Source organism: Prunus dulcis, chromosome 6, assembly GCF_902201215.1.
Source record: "Prunus dulcis chromosome 6, ALMONDv2, whole genome shotgun sequence".
Taxonomy (NCBI): domain Eukaryota; kingdom Viridiplantae; phylum Streptophyta; class Magnoliopsida; order Rosales; family Rosaceae; genus Prunus; species Prunus dulcis.
Window position 1 is genome coordinate 29,534,650 of NC_047655.1, and position 18,769 is coordinate 29,553,418.

The 18,769-nt window shown below is 38.2% G+C and overlaps 2 protein-coding genes across 3 annotated transcripts; both read left to right on the top strand.

The window, feature by feature from the left end:
- The first annotated feature begins 5,428 nt into the window (after positions 1-5,428).
- LOC117630694 (type II inositol polyphosphate 5-phosphatase 15) lies at positions 5,429-13,847 on the top strand. 2 transcript variants are annotated; one of them, XM_034363415.1, is made up of 11 exons: positions 5,429-6,482; positions 6,569-6,821; positions 7,295-8,087; positions 8,963-9,087; positions 9,228-9,312; positions 10,245-10,407; positions 10,509-10,549; positions 10,656-10,923; positions 11,275-11,398; positions 11,870-12,230; positions 13,005-13,847. In XM_034363415.1, exons 1-11 carry the CDS (start codon positions 5,702-5,704, stop codon positions 13,359-13,361), a joined length of 3,351 nt encoding a protein of 1,116 aa, XP_034219306.1. In that variant the 5' UTR covers positions 5,429-5,701; the 3' UTR covers positions 13,362-13,847. The 2 variants fall into 2 exon arrangements, with proteins under 2 accessions (XP_034219306.1, XP_034219307.1); XM_034363416.1 differs by lacking the exons at positions 10,245-10,407; positions 10,509-10,549.
- Positions 13,848-15,360: 1,513 nt separating this feature from the next.
- On the top strand, positions 15,361-18,046 carry LOC117632709 (2-alkenal reductase (NADP(+)-dependent)). The gene is made up of 5 exons (XM_034366262.1): positions 15,361-15,796; positions 15,918-16,095; positions 17,063-17,229; positions 17,386-17,468; positions 17,576-18,046. The coding sequence occupies exons 1-5, from the start codon at positions 15,551-15,553 to the stop codon at positions 17,952-17,954; spliced, it is 1,053 nt and encodes a 350-aa protein (XP_034222153.1). The 5' UTR covers positions 15,361-15,550; the 3' UTR covers positions 17,955-18,046.
- The last annotated feature ends 723 nt before the right edge of the window (positions 18,047-18,769 follow it).

An 18,769-nucleotide genomic window follows, 5' to 3' on the forward strand; every position in this document is an offset into this window, starting at 1 on the left:
TGGTTGAGATGATGATTAACTACTGCTGGTACCGCTCTTGCTCTTGCTTTGCTACTGTTTTTTGTTTGGGCGTTAACGTTCGATGATACTGTGCTGCTGCTGCTACTTCGTCTTTGGCTCGGGATCATGACGGGGATTTTCTGTTTTGGCCTCCCATGGCCATTTCTTCGCTCAACTGCCTCTGAGTTGCAATTGCCACCTGCAAACTGGTTTAATGCTCTCGTTCAATTCCTTTCATTAGTTAATGCAAATAATGAATATATATGATTCAGAATACGGGACCATATATACTACGTATACGGTATACCAATGAATGAAAAGTATAATACACCCAAGATCGACAAAAAAGTATTAACATTATTTGTATAAGAGCCATCGGTCGGATGTTAATGGCAACCGCTAGGATTCTGTTGATAGTCAAGATTACAAGGTTCTGTACTACATGACTGATACAGTCTAAAGGGAGAAGAAACTGTACATCCTGACTGGTCGGTGAAAAACCGGTGACCAGTCGACAGACCCATGATAGAGTGTTAGTACGAAATTTGTGTCGCCATTTCCTAGACACTAGCATGAACTCTAGCATTGGCTGTAAACGCGCTTTGATAGAGTCTAAGGACATAATTGACGCTGGTAGGATTGATGTGTTAGTGTTTTGTATTTTAGCTGAGTTATGGAATGTTGAAGAGAAGGAATGGAAGAATGAAAAATAACAGAGTGATGAAATATTCTTCTTCTCTCTTGCTGAAATTGCAGAGAGGACTGTATTTTTCTTCTATATGAAAGAGCACACAAAGCGTGTCACACATCTAGCTATTCTAGGATCACTACACGTGGCTATTTCAGCCTTACATTTTGGAGCCTTAGAACATCCACAATGGGCTCCCTAAACCACCTATTTAGACAAATTTTAGGGAGGAATCGTAAAAATGCAACTCCAACCACGCTCCCTATCCACCTCTTAAAATAGAGAGTCTTTTAGGAGCTCCTAAATCTGAGGAGAGAGAAATGACTCCTAGTGGCCCCCTATAATTTAATACTGCTTTATTTAATGAGTATTTCAAATCTTTATTTAATGCTAACTATTTTTTATTTTATTTTTTAATAGAGATGGACCAATCAAAAAAGAGTTATAGCATTTATAACTCTCCAAATTAGGGAGTATGGTTAGAATTGAAATTTTTTAGAGAGCTCCTAAAATAGCTTTCTTATATTCTTAGCCAAATTTTAGCTAAGAAATAGAGAGCATCATTGTGGATGCTCTTCCACCTGCCATTCTAAGAAACTAAGTGCATTCACTATTATCGTTCTAGGCTTAGGCCCCGTTTGTGATTGCTTTTTTTGGCTAAAAACCTACTTCACTTTAGTTAAGCAGTTTAAGGTGTTTGGTAAAAATAAAATATTCCGATTATTTTAAAAGCAGTGGCCTTTTGACAGCAGCTTTTAAAAGCAGGCTTTGAGTTGTTTTTCAAAACTGCTTTCAAAAGAAACATAGATGAACCTTTAATGAATTCTTTTAATTCTCAAAATACCATAATTCATTTTAAAAAATGACATCACCTCCACTTCCACATCTTTTTCCTCCTCATCCTCCGCCACTACCTCCACAACCACCACCTTCACCACCACCTCCACCACCTCCTCCACCTCCACCTCCACCTTCACCTCCACCACCACTAGCTCCACCACCATCTCCTCCACCTCCACCTCCACCACCATCACCAGCACTACCACCACAACCACCTCCTCCTCCAAAACCTCCACATCAACCACCACCTCTACAACCAACACCACAACCACCACCATGTTGCCACTACCACCACCACCACCACCTCCACAACCGCCATCCCCACCACCACCACTACCACAACCACCAACTCCACCGTCATCACCACCACCACCTCCACTCCATCACTACCACTACCACCACATGATTAGTACACAACACTTTTAACATCATATCTATTTTAGTTATTATTCATAGTTACAACAATTTTATATTAAAATTTACCAAAAGTTTTTGACACTTCTTTTTGTACTAACAGCACTTTAAAAATATTGTTTACCAAACATGGAGCTGCTTTACTTTACAGCTAATTATTTTCAAAGCACAGCATAAGCAACTTTTTTTAAAAGTGACAGCAATTCCAAACTGGGCCTTATACTTATGCTAATCAGCTCACTACTTGCAGTTCTACATGGTGCAGCTCAGCAATGCTCAAAACGCAGACTTGTAGCTTGACACGTGAAAGGCATTTGATTCAGGGGTAAGTGATGTCATTATCATGCATGTATATTAGGGGATTGTTTTAAAGGATGATTCAATCACATTTTATTGATATTGTTTTTAAAAGTTAATTGAAGTTTATTTAGGAGTGTTTTCTTTTTAGGTAAGTTTGGCCCAAATCAATTTGATTACTTTCTTGTTTTAACATCCCTTTGATTTTCTATCACATTTTGATTGCTTGGAAATCATGTTTCAATCGTATCACAATATCAAGGAGTTGAGATACCCTTAATAGTTGACTAGGCATATAAGGATTCATTTGATATTGTGATTGATTAAAATTTTCCTTTCTTAAATATCTCATTTCCTATTGGTTGGACTACATGTGACCAATCTTTAGAATAGGAAAGATACTTTCGTGATTTTCTATCAAGCCTTAGAAATTGGAGATTTGGTTTTTAACGTGTTTTCTTTCTTGTAAAGAAAAAGTCTATTAAATAAGACCTTTGTCTTCTTTGTTTATTGAGAGCTTTCATGATCATATTTTCAGTCCATAAACTTTGGAAAGTTGAGTTTTTAGTTAAGATAAATAATTAAGTTTTTTATGTTTACTTGGTGATTTATCAAACACTTTTATCATTCATATTGCATTCATTTCGATGTTCAGTGACTCATACGGTTGATGGCACCAAGACCGTTGTGGCATTTTTCTCCGATGAATTTGAATCGATCGTGACCAGTATCGGATTCAACATAGGGAGAGTTGAAAGAATTCCAGCGAGCTTGAAGTAATCGTGACCAGTATTGCGTTCAACATAAGGAGTGTCGAAAGATCATCCCGTGATAGAAGTTGAGTTACGAAGAAGTCGGTAAACATTATCTAGAATGTGTCTAGGATAAGTGCGTGAGTTCTTCTTGTAATCATTATTTTATAGTAGATTTGTTTTGGACTGAGAGGTGGAATTTTACCACGTAAAATAATTATCTGCGTGTTCATTTCCTTTATGCTCTGCATGTTTTAGGATTGATAAGCTATATCAATCATGCTATTGAAGTATATTTTTATTTATTGATTATAATTTTAAATTGACCTATTCACCCCCCGCTAGACATTCATAGTCATCCTATAGGTAATCGTGTGGGTGTGTTTCTTGGTTTCTTTGTTTTTGAAATTTGTTTGTCATGTTATAATGTAATTTCATAAGCAAGATTAAAATTCTAGGTTAAGAGAACTAAAATCCATCTCCCCATTGCTTTCTACAGAACAAAGCCACTAGAAACCAATTTATGCAAATTGAGCGTTCTTGTTTATCTACTTAGTGTGTTTGGTTAAATCTTTGGTGGCAAACTAACAATAATATATATATTGTGGTTCAAGGGATAAGGTAGGCCACTTTTACTTTCGGAGGATAATATAGAATTTGATCATAATTTTAAAGAGCACTACAATAAATAAGCTTTTATATATATACACACGTAGTACATAATATACATACCCGTGAAAGAGGGTGGAGGATTGGTATTTCCCTTTGAATGACGAGTTCAGGGCCATTTGTTTCCATTTCTAGAGATGGAAAAAGAGGAGTGACGGGCGGTGTTTTCAACCTTGATGCATATACAAATGATTATTAGCTAGTATTAGATAGTTCACTAAACTAGCTAGTTTATAATTAGCATTTGTTTGGTAAATATAAAACTTAAAAACTTTGGATTGTCTCCTTTCTCCCTTTAATTAATCAATTTGATAAGATCTCTTTATTTAAGAAACTAGAATAAAAAACAAAGTACCTAACTCAAAAAATATGTATATAAACCCTTATTACCCCCCAAAAAATATGAACTATGAATGACACCAATTAGGTGATGAGACAAGGGTAAGCGGGTGGGCAGTTTACCAATCATAATCGTTCTTGTCGTTTTCAGCAAGAAATTCAAATCCGGATCCTTTCTGGGCAGCTGCAGTTCTGTAGAGCTGATAATTTCCTGCAGTTGGATAGATATATATGATCAAGAAGCAACAGCTATAGTAAATAAATCAAACACACAATTGAAGATATATGTTGCGTCAGTATAAGGTGAAGAAATAAATTTAGTGTATTTAGAAAATTAAGGTGCAGCAAGCAATTTATAATAATAATATTATTAGAGTACGATGATAAAAGAGGTAAATAAGTAATAAGAATATATACCGGTGGGCTCAAACTCATCAGAAACAGGTTGGAGGAGGCTGAGAATATTTCGTTCTTTTTGGCGTTTGTGCAACTCCTGGAATAGAATAAGATCTTCATGATCTCTGTCCTTGTTCCGTCCACTGATCAATGGCATTCCGGGGACTCTCTTGCTAACAGTACCCTTTGCACTTGTAGCAGTAGCAGCAGCAGCACCACCACCACCATCACCATTAATAACAGCGTTCATCATAGACACATACGTATGGCCGGCGGGTATTTTGCTCTTTGCTAATTAGGCTGATCAGTCAGGCTCTGTATATAATATATCTCTTATCTTCTCTCTACCACATTGACTGATCGATCTATGGGGGAAAGAGCGATCCAGGAGGAGGCAAAACATATATAGAGTGGACTAGGACATAGGCAAAAGGAAGGATGAATTGCCACGTGGAAACTTAGCCGGCAGTTTCAAAGTCCAAGTCCACACAACGCGACGCAATCAAATTTGCTTATTATTATTATTATTATTATTTAGAAATAGAAAAATTATGATCTACCCACGGGACGGGACCAACACTTTTAGGTTGGGTTGGGTTGAATTGAATTGGGCTGAGCCTATATATGCGTCCTAGTAAGCCTTTTACTATTCTGTTCGGCAGAAACACAATTGAAATTGATAATTGGTTTGGTTTCTACAATAACAATTAATTTGCTCGCAAAAAAGAGGCCAAGAAGAAAACTTAGACACATACATTACATATACATACATGTTCAGTTCAGTTACTAACTTACTAGATAGATAGATGGGAAATTAATTTGAGTTCCATATCCAATTATCCAACTAATTTTTAATATTATATGGCCTTCAGCCTCATGATTTGTATATTTAATAAGCTATAAAATAAAAATAAAAATTTAAAAACCGCGCTCTAGTTTTAGCTGATGGTCAAAGTGATGGAGGAGAGGAGGCCTAGACTTTGGTTTGACATTCACTATAGATTCAGATTGGGGATGCTAAAACTGAAATTTAACGACTGGTTAATTGACTCTGTCTATTCTCTTATTTCTTCTTTGTTTTTCTCTCACGGCGGAGACGGACACTCCTCTTGTTAGTTGATTTTTTTAATTTTGGCAATCCTCTTGTTAGTTGATTGATGTTGCTTGTTATTTGGCGTAGTACTACTACTACACATAGATATTCTCCAAGCTCCAATATCGGAGGTTGGCTTCAGGCTTCAGCCACCAACATCCACCAACATCCAACAGTCCACCAAACGAAAACAATCTGAATCAGAATTTCCTCATGGACGAAAACGACGACCTGTTATCGTCTCTGAGCCTCGGCAACCCACAGCCAAGACCAATCCAAGTAAACGAAAACCATGACCTCTTCACTCTGACTCCCAATGAATTGTTCCCGGACTCCTCATCCTCCTCATCGGGAGATGAGAACGACGCCGTTTCCCTCCACTCCACCTCCAAACGCCTCGACTACATGCTACAATTCCTCGACCGCAAGCTCTCCGACGGCAACAACAAAAACACCAACAATAGTAATAATAATGATAAGAGCAGCAACGCCTCCCAGGGTCAGGGGCAGGGCCACCGCTCTTCGCTCCCGGAGTTCGTGGCCAAGGGCGGAGGGACTGGAATCTTCAAAGTCCCGGTTCGGGGGGCGGTCCACCCGAGCCGCCCGCCGAGGCTGGAAGTGAGGCCCCACCCACTGAGGGAGACTCAGATAGGGTGCTTCTTGCGGACGATGGCGACCACCGAGTCCCAATTGTGGGCGGGGACGGAGTGCGCCGTTAGGGTTTGGAATTTCAAGGATCTGTACTCGGCGGCAGGCCAAGGCGATTCAGGGGATGAGGAAACGGTGCCGTTTAGGGAGTCGGTGTGCACATCGGCCGTGATATGCTTGGTTAAAGATGAGGGGAGTAGGGTGGTGTGGAGCGGGCATAGGGATGGTAGGATCAGGTGTTGGAAGATGGAATCAGCTACTCCTATTCCTGCCAATCCGTTTAAGGAAGGCTTGTCTTGGCAGGCTCACAGAGGCCCCGTTCTTTCACTTGTAATCTCTTGTTATGGTATGGTAAATCTATCTACCACCAGTCTCACCTTCTTCAATATCAATACTATATACTTACATTGTTTGACTTGGACTTTGATCCAGGGGATCTGTGGTCGGGTTCAGAGGGTGGTGTCATCAAGATATGGCCATGGGAAGCTATTGAAAAAGCTCTCTCCCTAACCACCGAAGAAAGGCACATGTCTTCTTTGTTGGTGGAGAGGTCTTACATTGAACCTTGGACCCAAGTTGCCGTTAATGGTTTCACTAACATATTAACTTCAGATGTTCGCTACTTATTATCTGATCATTCTGGAGCAAAGGTGTGGAGTGCTGGTTATCTCTCATTCGCATTGTGGTACGTCTGCCCTTTCAATACCTAAGTTTTGAGGATAACAGGCTAGCTACCATTGCCGCAGCCGCCGCTGCACATGTATTTTTGTGTTTTTTTTTCCCTCATAAAACTAACTGATTTGAATTCAGCCATCTATATGGGTGTGCATTATGTGAGGGAGTTTTATGTTAGCATATGGTTTTTAAAGATTTTGTTTATGAAATGATGGTATGTAACAATAACGTATTGGATTGCCTATGCCATTGAATTTACAACCCCCCTCTCCCCTCTAAAGCCAGTGTGGTTCGTACTTCATGGTCTTGCCATATGCGTATGAGTACTTTTAGTCCTTATTAACTATGTGGTTTATACCATTCTCATCGACTCATCTATGAGTATTTTCATTTTTATAGAGTAAGATGTTGGCCTGTGCAGATTTAAGTGAAGGTAGACTGATGTCATGGATTTAAGTTATGCTAGTAGTTTTCATATGACAGGGATACTCGTACAAGGGAGTTGCTGAAAGTGTTCAGCACAGATGGTCAGATTGAGAATCGGGTCGACATTCCATCAGCACAGGACCTCTCAGTGGAATATGTTTCTGGATCAAAAAAAGACAAAACACAAAGTTCTTTTGGTTTCTTTCAGCGATCACGTAATGCTATAATGGGAGCAGCAGATGCTGTTCGTCGAGTTGCAGTGAAGGGTGCCTTTGGAGATGATAATCGAAGAACTGAAGCAATGGTAATTGCAGTGGATGGAATGATTTGGACTGGGTGTACAAGTGGCCTACTTGTACAGTGGGATAGAAATGGCAATCGTATACAAGATTACCACCATCATTCTTCTGCTGTTCATTGCTTTTGTACATTTGGGCTACGTATATGGGTGGGTTATGCGAGTGGGACTGTCAACGTATTGGACCTTGAGGGTAATCTGCTCGGAGGATGGGTAGCTCACAGCAGTCCTGTTATAAAAATGGCTGCAGGAGCTGGCTTTATATTTACCTTGGCTAATCATGGCGGTATATGTGGATGGAATATTACATCCCCAGGACCTCTTGACAGTATATTGCGGTCAGAATTAGCTGGCAAAGAATTTCTATATACAAGGATAGAAAGCTTGAAAATATTGACTGGTACATGGAACGTTGGACAAGGAAGAGCATCCCATGACTCACTTATATCCTGGCTGAGCTCTGTGGCCTCTACTGTTGGAGTTATTGTTGTCGGGTTGCAAGAAGTTGAAATGGGCGCTGGTTTTCTTGCTATGTCTGCAGCCAAAGAAACTGTGAGTTTTTTGTTTTTGTTTTTTAAAATCAAAATTTTAATGTATTTCTTGCTAGTAAGTTGATATAATTGCTGCCTGGTACTTAAGGAGAAAAGTTTGATACAAGAAAATTTTGAACTATGTAAAAAAGAAAAAGGAATGTCCCTCACTTCAGCAGTTACTGTGGTCCACAATGATGCCCGAAACCTCATTCTATAAAGGTGGCATCTCCCTAGTCTTATCTTTTAAAATTCTGTCATTCCTTTCTAACCACCCAAAAGACAGCCAACACAACATTTCCATAGAACTTTTTCCCTAAAACTTCATCCAGAAGTGTAATGATTCTCAATCAACAATGATACAAAAAAGAGAATGGAAAATCCAACTCACTCTTGGTATTCCAAAGAGCGTATGTTATGTTTTAACCTAAAGCGTGGAAACACTTATTTTAAACACTTACACCTTTTTTTTTGGGAGGTTGTGAAACTTCTAGCCTTTGGCTTCCAAAAAAGATATATCTTTTTTCCCACCAAACTGCTTTTGTATTTTTGTTTTTGAAGAGACAAACTATTATAATTCAAGAAACTATATAAAAAGAGTGGATAAGTGCATCACCCCAAATGTCATGTTTTGTTTAGAGGCATGGGCCACTGTTGAAGTGCCTGTGGGACAGCATTCTGTATCTTCTACCAAGCAACAGTTCACATATAAGGTTTTGACTTTTTAATAAGGTGTGTGAGTCTACCTTGCCCGAATAGGATATCTTTACTTAACCACAATCTTTTTTTGAATGAAAGCAATGAACAATAGTAACTTTATATTTGCTCACATGTTAGTCCCATCATATGTAGAATTAACTGGATCACCTCTTCATCCTGGTTATCTTTCATCTGTAGGTAGGTCTTGAGGGGAGCTCTGTTGGGCAGTGGTGGCTGGATATGATTGGAAAAACGTTGGATGAAGGGTCAACATTTGAACGTGTTGGTTCCAGGCAGTTGGCAGGATTGCTCATTGCTGTGTGGTGAGTATCTTTATTGGGAATCTCCTGAATGTGTTGGTTGCTTATTTTCTTTATTAATAATAGTCTTTGTATTATCTTTTTTTATATGGATTTTACCTTTTTGAGTCTCTCATTATGACTTTTCAATTTTTGTCTTTCAGGGTGAGAAACAATATTAGGACTCATGTTGGGGATGTCGATGCTGCAGCAGTGCCATGTGGTTTTGGGCGTGCCATTGGTAACAAGGTAAGGCTGCTTGTGTTATGTAGATTTTGTACTGTATGATAGTTAGAAATTGAGTTTGTGCAGCGATCATTCATGTAAAAGTTACTGAAAATACAAAGGGGAAAAAGAAAAAGAAAGATGAAATATATTAAGATAAGGATCATGTTTAGTGTTTTGTATGTGGGCGAATTGTAATAACTGTTGGCCCAGTAGCTATTTTGAGGTCAAAGTTCTTTTTGGTCGAATTAGATCAAATCTACAATATGTGGTGGAAAATTAGCATTAGTATTGGTTATACATGACATATGAGATTTAATATTTTCCTGCATATCCTATCAAAAAGTTTTTATTTTACTTTAAAAATAGTAATATTCATTATTCATTTAGGTGAACATTATATATTAATCTGCTTATAGAGAGTGGAAGCCTTGGTATTCTGGTTCTAATCTAAGTATTGCTATAGATTGGGAGACGCTTGGATTTCATAAATATTTTAATAGTCATTTAAGGGGTCTCAGTTTATGGACAAAGAGGAATAGGATTCTTGAGAACAAATCGGAGGAGGTGGGTTTCTAGTGGGATAAAGATCATTTCTGGGCATATCTGTGGGCTTCGGTTTTTCTGAGTTTGTCAGAAAACCTTTCTTCTTGGATTGGAAGGGGTTACTAGATTGTTTTCTTTCTAGCCATACATATTGATTATTTTTGACTTGATAGGTGGACTGCTTGTTCACCTTCATTATACTGAATTACATTTTCATTGATAAATTTACTCTGTTTCTATGGAAAGAAAAATTATTTAGGTGGTCTATGTCTCCCTTGTCTGTAAATAAACGTTGCATATTGGTGTTGCATACACACTAGTACACTGATACTTTGGTTCATAATAATGGTATGTTGTACTTTTCATTTGGTTATTCCTAATATTAATGTGGCTAAAATTCGTTCTAACAGGGAGCTGTTGGTTTGAGGATTAGAATGTATGGTCGGATAATGTGCTTTGTTAATTGTCACTTTGCTGCACATTTAGAAGCTGTTAATCGTCGCAATGCAGACTTTGATCATGTATATCGAACAATGAACTTCTGCCGACCTAACTTTCTCAATTGTGCAGCTGGTACAACACTGTACCTTTCTTCTATTGTTCCCTTGCCTTCTCAATGTATTTATTTTGGTTCGTTTATAGATCTGGCTTGCCATTGGTCGTTTCTATTGCAGCTAGTACTTCATCTGCAGTACAAATTCTTCGTGGCACACATGTATGTGTATAATACAATTGGTATAAGCACCTTTTTGGTTTTTAAGTTACTTGTTACAGGAAGAATTTTCTTTCACCAATTTTGATAAACATTGCTGCCACTTCAGGCTATTGGTAACAATTCTGCTGAAGGGATGCCTGAGTTATCTGAAGCAGATCTGGTCATATTTCTCGGCGATTTTAACTATCGGCTTGATGGCATATCTTATGATGAAGTTAGAGATTTTGTTTCACAAAGATGTTTTGATTGGCTCAGAGAAAGGGATCAACTCCGAGTGGAAATGGAAGCTGGAAATGTCTTCCAAGGAATGCGTGAGGCCGATATTACGTTTCCTCCCACGTACAAGTTTGAAAGGCATCAAGCTGGTTTAGCAGGTACAGTTTACTGTAGCACACATGATTTATAAATCGATTGCTTTAGCTGGATAACAAAAAGGAAAAAGAAAGAAGGATCGGTCGAAGATTCTTTGCTGAATGCTGAGTAAGCTGTGCAGGTCCTTTAGCAGTAATTAGCTATAACTTTTGTGCTGGTTGGCTTGTCATGACTCAGTGAGAGTGTTTCTGTTTATCTAACTTCTATACCATTTTTTTTATTGCACTCAACCTTTTGGAAATTTATGGTTCCCTAAGATTTTAAATAAAAAGAGAAGACACCTTTTTCCAAGTGTCAGGCATTGACGTTGCTTTCTTCTGAGCAGTAGACTTGTGTAAATTGTCTTCTTATAGGATATGATTCTGGTGAGAAGAAGCGCATTCCAGCTTGGTGCGATAGAATCCTGTACCGTGATAGCCGCTCAGCGTCAGTGTCAGAGTGCAGCTTAGAATGTCCTGTAGTGTCTTCAATATCACAGTAAGTTTTCCTACTGCGAAACATTTGGCCATTTAAAGAAGGGATGAAATAATACAGATAGGACCGTTGGTATATAATATGTTACCTTGTGCAACTTATGGACCTATTGGATAGAAAATAAAACAGAAATCTTAAGGCCAGATTAGATCTCATCTCCTTTGCAGTTCATGCTCATGAACATTCACGATGGATTTGATTCAGTTTGAGGCATATCTTTATTGGAAATAAATTTGTTTTATAAAATATACATAGTTCATGAGGTTGAGTGGCAGCTAAATCTTTGATGGATCAGTGAATGCGTCAGACTGGAATGTGTTTCAAGTATGATAAAACATGCATTGTTTGAATTATGGGTGGGCTTTATGTACGTATCTGTTATAGTATTCAAGTGTGCACCCACCTTTGAGTGTTATCTCCTTTTCTTTCTTTGGTTTATTTTTGTTCTCCTACATGTCATCTTATATTTAATAGGTATGAGGCCTGCATGGATGTGACTGACAGTGATCACAAGCCTGTCCGCTGCATTTTTACTGTTGATATTGCTCGAGTTGATGAGTCAATAAGAAGACAAGAGCTTGGAGAAATCCTTAAATCAAATGAGAAAATCAAATTTATGGCTGAAGAAATATGCAAGATTCCAGAAACTATTGTCAGTACAAACAACGTAATCCTTCAAAACCAGGACACATCCATTTTGCGTATTACAAATAAATGTGGCAACAAAGATGCTTTTTTTGAAATAATTTGTGAAGGACAGTCTATCATTAAGGAGGGTGGGCACGCATCAGATCATTGTCCTAGAGGTTCCTTTGGCTTTCCACGATGGCTTGAGGTAACTTCCAATGCTTTGGAACAACATACACACTTTCCGTTACAACAGTTTTTTTTGGGGGCCAATTCCATTACAGTAATTGAGTGTTTTTTTGGTTGTGGAGGGTGTTAGGGAAGACAGTAGTTTTGCAGTGAAAGTTGTTTGTACATGTTTTTGAACAACAATAAAAATTTAGGACAAGTAAAGAATGCATGCATTGGAGTTCAATGATTGGAGCTATTAGAAATGAGTTGGCAGATGCAGTGCAGTTTCTATCCCATGAAATATGTAGATGTCAAAGTGATGTGCTACCACTAGAAAGATGATTAGACCACACAAAATTCTGTATGCATTTTCTGAGGAAGTTGGGCTTCTATGCAGAGAATAAGACTAATGGATGTTAACATCAGAGCTACACCAATGTTCAAAACTTGTAGATTGTATAGAGCTACACCAATATTCGAAACTTGTAGATTATTTAGCTATTGTCTAATGAGTTCCTTCTGGGCATAAGCATGTTTCACTACTATTTGCAAGTTAAGAGAGACGTTTACCAAAAACATTGTGGGCAATATGGAAATTCTTCTGATTTTCAAATTATAACATGCATGCTCTTGTGAATATTCAGTTGATCACGGATCCTTGATTATGTGATTTTCTGTTACAAAATTAAATTGTTTTCCATTTGGATGGGGATGTAACTTGGTGTCTTGGTCCTCCTCACATTTCATTGAAATTAATATATCGTAATCTTGAATTTTCGACAAAAAATAATTAGTTGCGATTTTGAACCAGGTCACTCCTTCAGCTGGCATTATCAGACCAGATCATATAGCTGAGGTATCTGTTCATCATGAGGAACACCAAACCCTAGAAGAGTTTGTTGATGGTGTCCCACAAAACTGGTGGTGTGAAGACACCAAAGACAAGGAAGTGATATTGGTGGTTAAGGTGCATGGCAGTTATTCTACTGACACAAGACATCATCGTGTCTGTGTGCGCCACTGCTGTTCAGCCAAGACAAACCAAATGGACCCCCCCGAGCACAGGGCTAGACAAACCCAAGGGACTGTTCTTCACCGGTCTGACTTTCAACACCTTAGCAGTTCCTGTGATGTGGTTGACCACCTGTGGAGTTTGCGTAGTCCTTAAAGCAGCACCCCAAAACCGGCATTGTGATGGGAAGAACACGGTTTTCTGTGGCCAATTCTACAAGCATTTTGCTGTAAAGACGCGAGAAACATTGTTGCTTTTCTAGGGGTTAGCAAAATTTAATTGGTGTCCGTAGAATTGTGGTTGAGTTTAAGTGATGTCAATTGTTTTCGTGCTGTTGTCGCCTGTTAAGCCAAGTATGAGTTCAACTGATAATATCTGGGATGCTTTCCAAATTTTCAGTGTACAGGTAAATACAAAAGCAGATAGGAGGGTTGTGTTTTGCCCTTTTCTATTTAGTGGTGAATTCAGTGAGAGTAAATTCTGGTTGGCTCTTGTTGTTTTCCCGGTTGTTTGTTTGAATTGATTGTTGCTCTAGTCTAACTTCTGATGTTGGTTGGATGCTAAATTAAATGGTTGGAACAATCCCATACACCGACAACCAACACCGACGCGTGAATAATACGTTTATTACTTACCATTGAATCGTGGAAATTGCACTTCTATATTGGCTTTTTGATCCCTTCCCTTGGTTGGTGGGTGGGGCAATGCCTAATATTTCTCATCTCAAAATTGTCCTGCGAATGCGAATCACATAAAATCTGTATGAACAAATATTATATATATATATATATATATATATATATATTATAAAGGTGTTTGCATTTTCTTATTTTTTGTTTCATTCATTCATTTCATTCTCCTTCATCCCTCCCAGCCAGCACCCTCCTACACACTTTTTTTTTTAGGGAAATAGGCAGTTTGCCCTCGGCTCCAATGCTTTATTGTTTATTCAACAATGCCCTCTTTTTCAAACTCATTCAAAAACACCCTCTATAAAAGCTCCATATTAGTCATGTATTGCTTGTTTATTGCATGTATATTGATTCTGTTATATAATTGGGAGTATGGAGTTTTGGTATTGCCTTCTTGTTGTCATTGTATTGCCTCTTTATTGCCGTTGTATCACCCCTATTTCCAAGTCTGTCTTGGAAATAAAATTATAGAGTTGGGAGTATGGAGTTTGTATTGCCTTCTTATTGTTGTCGTATTGCTTACTTATTGTGTTTGTATTGCCTCTGTATTGCTATTCTATTTTCGTTGTATCACCTTTTTTTTAAAGTGTGTCTTGGAAATTTTTGCTGGGTTTCAGACAAATAAATGCTTTTGTTTCAAACAAAGTTCATCAACGACAATCCACCCATTTCAAGAACAAATATTAGAAATTGGGTTTGCAAATCTGTCGGTTGAGATTCACCTTCAATTAGGTTTGCAATTTTTGAGATTTAGGCTTCAAGCTTCAGTTGCAAAAGGTAGAAATATTTTTGGGGGAATTAGGGCTAGAAACCAATAAAACCCCAAGATCCATAAAGAGGAGAGATGATATGGGGGTTTCATCTCATCTTGAAGTTTCAAACTAACTCACTTTATATTCTTTTGTACCTTCACTTCATCTTCGAATGTAGAAAGGAGATGTAGAAGAGGTATTTTCACCAGCCAAGTGGTGTAGTCGGAACAAGCAAAAATTACACGAGAAAGAGACCACAAACAGCAGAGAAGAAAAGAAAAATAAGCGAATGAGAATCGACCCAAAAAAATTAAAAAAGAAAAGAAAAAAGGGCAATGCGCAGCTAATAGGGAGCTTTTATAGAGGGTGTTTTTGAATGAGTTTCAAAAAGAGGACATTGTTGAATAAAGTATTGGAGCCGAGAGCAAAGCAGTCTATTTCCCACTTTTGTAAGGGTATTAGGCGATGTGAGTGATTCTTGAAATGTCAATAATCACTTTTATGAAGAATCACTACTCCATATAATAACTAAAATTGATTATATGAAGAAGAGAGATGCTTCTATCGAAAAGTAATTTTGACCTATCTAAAATCACTCTTGAACGAGCTAAAGCAGGCTTGACCCCTAAAAAATAAAGTAAGTAGTAAAGCAGCAGCACGTGCAAAAGGGCAGTGGGTGGTAGGTGGTAGTAGGTGTCAATGTGTCATAATGCTGAGCGGTAACTAGTAAGTGCTCTGCTGCTATCTAACCAAGTTTGCCGCACAAGATTATACTCGGTAACAGCAGCACGACGAGTAGAAAGTGAATCAATCATTGTTTCTTTCAGTTTCGATTGTTTCGATTGATTTGATTTGATTTGATTTGATTGTGTCGTCGTGTCTCTGTAAATTGACAATTGTAATGGAAGAAGAATGTCTAGTACAAGTAGAAGAGAACAAGCAAGTGATATTCAGGGGGTTCATAGAGGGAACTCCAAAGGAGACAGACTTGCAATTGATGGTTGGGAAGAAGATTGAGCTTAAAGCTCCTCCTAAAGGCTCTGGCGCTTTTCTGGTCAAGAATCTCTACCTCTCTTGTGACCCTTATATGAGGGGCCGCATGCGTGATTTCCACGACTCCTATCTCCCCCCATTCCTTCCTGGCCAGGCAGGTCTATTTTATTTGTAATTTTTTTTTTTTTCTTCAGGCACTTGATTGATAATCTATTCTGCATTGATAATCTTTGTCATTAATTTTTTTTCTTGGTGTTTTCATTATGAATATGAAGCCACTCCAAGGATTTGGTGTCTCCAAAGTTGTGGATTCTGATAATCCCAATTTCAAGCCTGGCGACTTCATCTCAGGGATCACCGGATGGGAAGAATACAGCTTGATTCCCACAACTGAGCTGTCGAGAAAAATTAAGCCAGATGACATCCCTCTATCATACCATGTGGGTCTTCTTGGTATGTTAATCTTGTATGTATTATATACATATTTGAGAAATTGCAATCAGTATTTTATGTTCATCCCTCTATCATACTTCTAATCTTCGTTGGATTTCATTCATTAAATATGTTGGTAGTCTCTTGGATGCAATCCCTCTATTGTACCTCTATCGAAATCTTGGGCTCCAATGCTTTCCCTTATTTAGTTTCCCCGTCTTGCCTATGTATATTTTGCACATGAAGTGGTACTCTTGTAGTCACTGAATCTTCACTTCGGACTGCAAATAATGACACAAACACTTTTAAGTTTTAATAGTTGAATGCTAATGTGAAAAACTGAGAGTTATATAATCTGACCATTCCTTTGTTTGATCCTACTTACACAAAATTGTATATTGAACTCGAAGTAAAAAAAAAAATTAGAAAACCTTGCGATCATGTTGCTTATAGTTCTCCCTCATTATGAGGGAAATCTCTTAATGATACGGGAGAGCAGGTTGCACTTTCTGTGCATAGTTTCTACTTTACACCCTTCCGCGTATGTTCTCTTCAACATATTCTATTCTGGGAGTCCTGCTTGTGATTTTTAGGCAATTATGGCACATACGGATAATTGTGTGTTCAATCCCGTATGAGTATGAGAGAAATTTCTTGATGATAAGGGAGAGCAGATCCGGTTTACTCATGTTGTACACAGTTTCTAGGTTATATCCCTCTATTTGTAATCTTTTGGGAGATGAGCTTGTGATCTTTGGGCAATTGTAGCAAACATAATGATATCTTCAAGTTAGTAGCAAGGAGAGGAAGTGAGGATTCAAATCAACCCTGCTTAGACTAGGAGGAAAGAGGGGGAAAAAAGAGACAACCGTGCAGTGTTTGGCTATTTTGCTTTTGTTAGATTAAAAAAAATTCGTTTAGTTAATTTTTTTTTTCTTCTTCTGTTTAGTTCTTAAATCAGTGACCAAACTAGAATTTCTTCTTACAGGTATGCCAGGTTTTACTGCATATGCAGGATTCTATGAGGTCTGCTCCCCTAAGAAAGGGGAATCTGTTTTAGTTTCTGCTGCTTCAGGAGCCGTTGGGCAGCTTGTTGGCCAACTGGCTAAATTGCATGGCTGCTATGTAGTTGGAAGTTGTGGCTCAAGCCAAAAAGTAAGGTCTCATTTTTGTTGTTGTATTATTATACATTATTAGTACAGTATATATACTCATAAATCATTTTGCTTTTCTTTTGTTGATAATTTGAGAGAATATATTTGATGAAATAGCACTGACAAGCAATATAACTTAATTTGGACACGTTACTAGGTTGATCTTTTGAGGAATAAGCTTGGCTTTGATGAAGCGTTTAACTACAAGGAAGAGCCAGACCTGGGTGCAGCTTTGAAAAGGTAAGTGATGAGTTATGTTGAGAGTATATCCCACATGGCATGGGGAACGTAATGAGCCTCTCCATCAATTGCCAATTCAATTTATTACTATTATTTTTTGGTACCAGGTACTTTCCTCAAGGCATTGACATTTACTTTGATAATGTGGGAGGGGACATGCTTGATGCAGCACTTGTTAACATGAAAATTCATGGTCGAATTGCTGTTTGTGGAATGGTGTCTGAGAAAAACCTCTCTGATCCCCAGGGCATCCGCAACGTATACAATCTCATAACAAAGCGTATCAGGATGCAGGGATTCCTGCAAAGTGATTACATACACTTGTTCCCACGCTTCTTGGAACATGTCATTAGTTACTACAAGCAAGGTAAGATTGTTTACATCGAAGACATGAATGAAGGCTTGGAAAGTGCTCCATCTGCTTTTGTTGGCCTATTTTTGGGAGAAAATGTTGGTAAGCAAGTCATTCGTGTAGCCCATGAATGATTCTAGCCTATCAAAACAAAACATGTATTGAATATTATATTTTAATAAATAAGAAATGGCCAAGTTGAGGCAATTTACAGCCGGTATATAAATTTACGATGCCACAACTTTTTCCATTCATGTATGTTGATGCTCAAAAATGGTTCAATACTTTTGGGTCCAATTTAGTGATGTTTTGATTTTCGGCACTTTATGGGCTTCGGTAGAGTGATCAATCTGCAAGACAAGAAGCGCTCGGTAAGCTCTTTGATACCGCTGTTGTACCGGCTAAAGGCTTTCCGATGCTTAATTTAGAATAAGTACGGATTGATTAGTAATCTGGACAGAGTAATGGCAGAATCGCAGCATGTTACCTCTTTTTGGGACTTGTGCCCACTTTTATAGGTCTTGGGAGGTGTGCATTTTAAGTGAAACTTCAATGTGGGACTGTAGATATTGTTTGTGGTGGCTCCATGTGTTCCAGCGAGAAACGATAGATAAATAGGTCACTTATTTTGTGTTCGGCAGTAAGAAAGTGCCGAACACTCCTACCAATGCGCCTTATTTTCCACGTGTGATCTTTTCATTAGCGAATCAGATAGGGTATAAACAATGTATATCACTACTTTAAAGATAAAAAGGATATCCATAACCATGGCTATCAACTATAATAACCATGCATGGGTTGAGTTGTCCACTCCAAACTGAGTTTCTGGACCAAATTGCAGTTCATTTGCTTGCCACCCAACATCAGAATCCATTTTTACTTAAGTTATCTTTGACAAGGCAAAACATTAGAAAACAAAGAAACAAACCTATAATTTAAAGCAAACGAA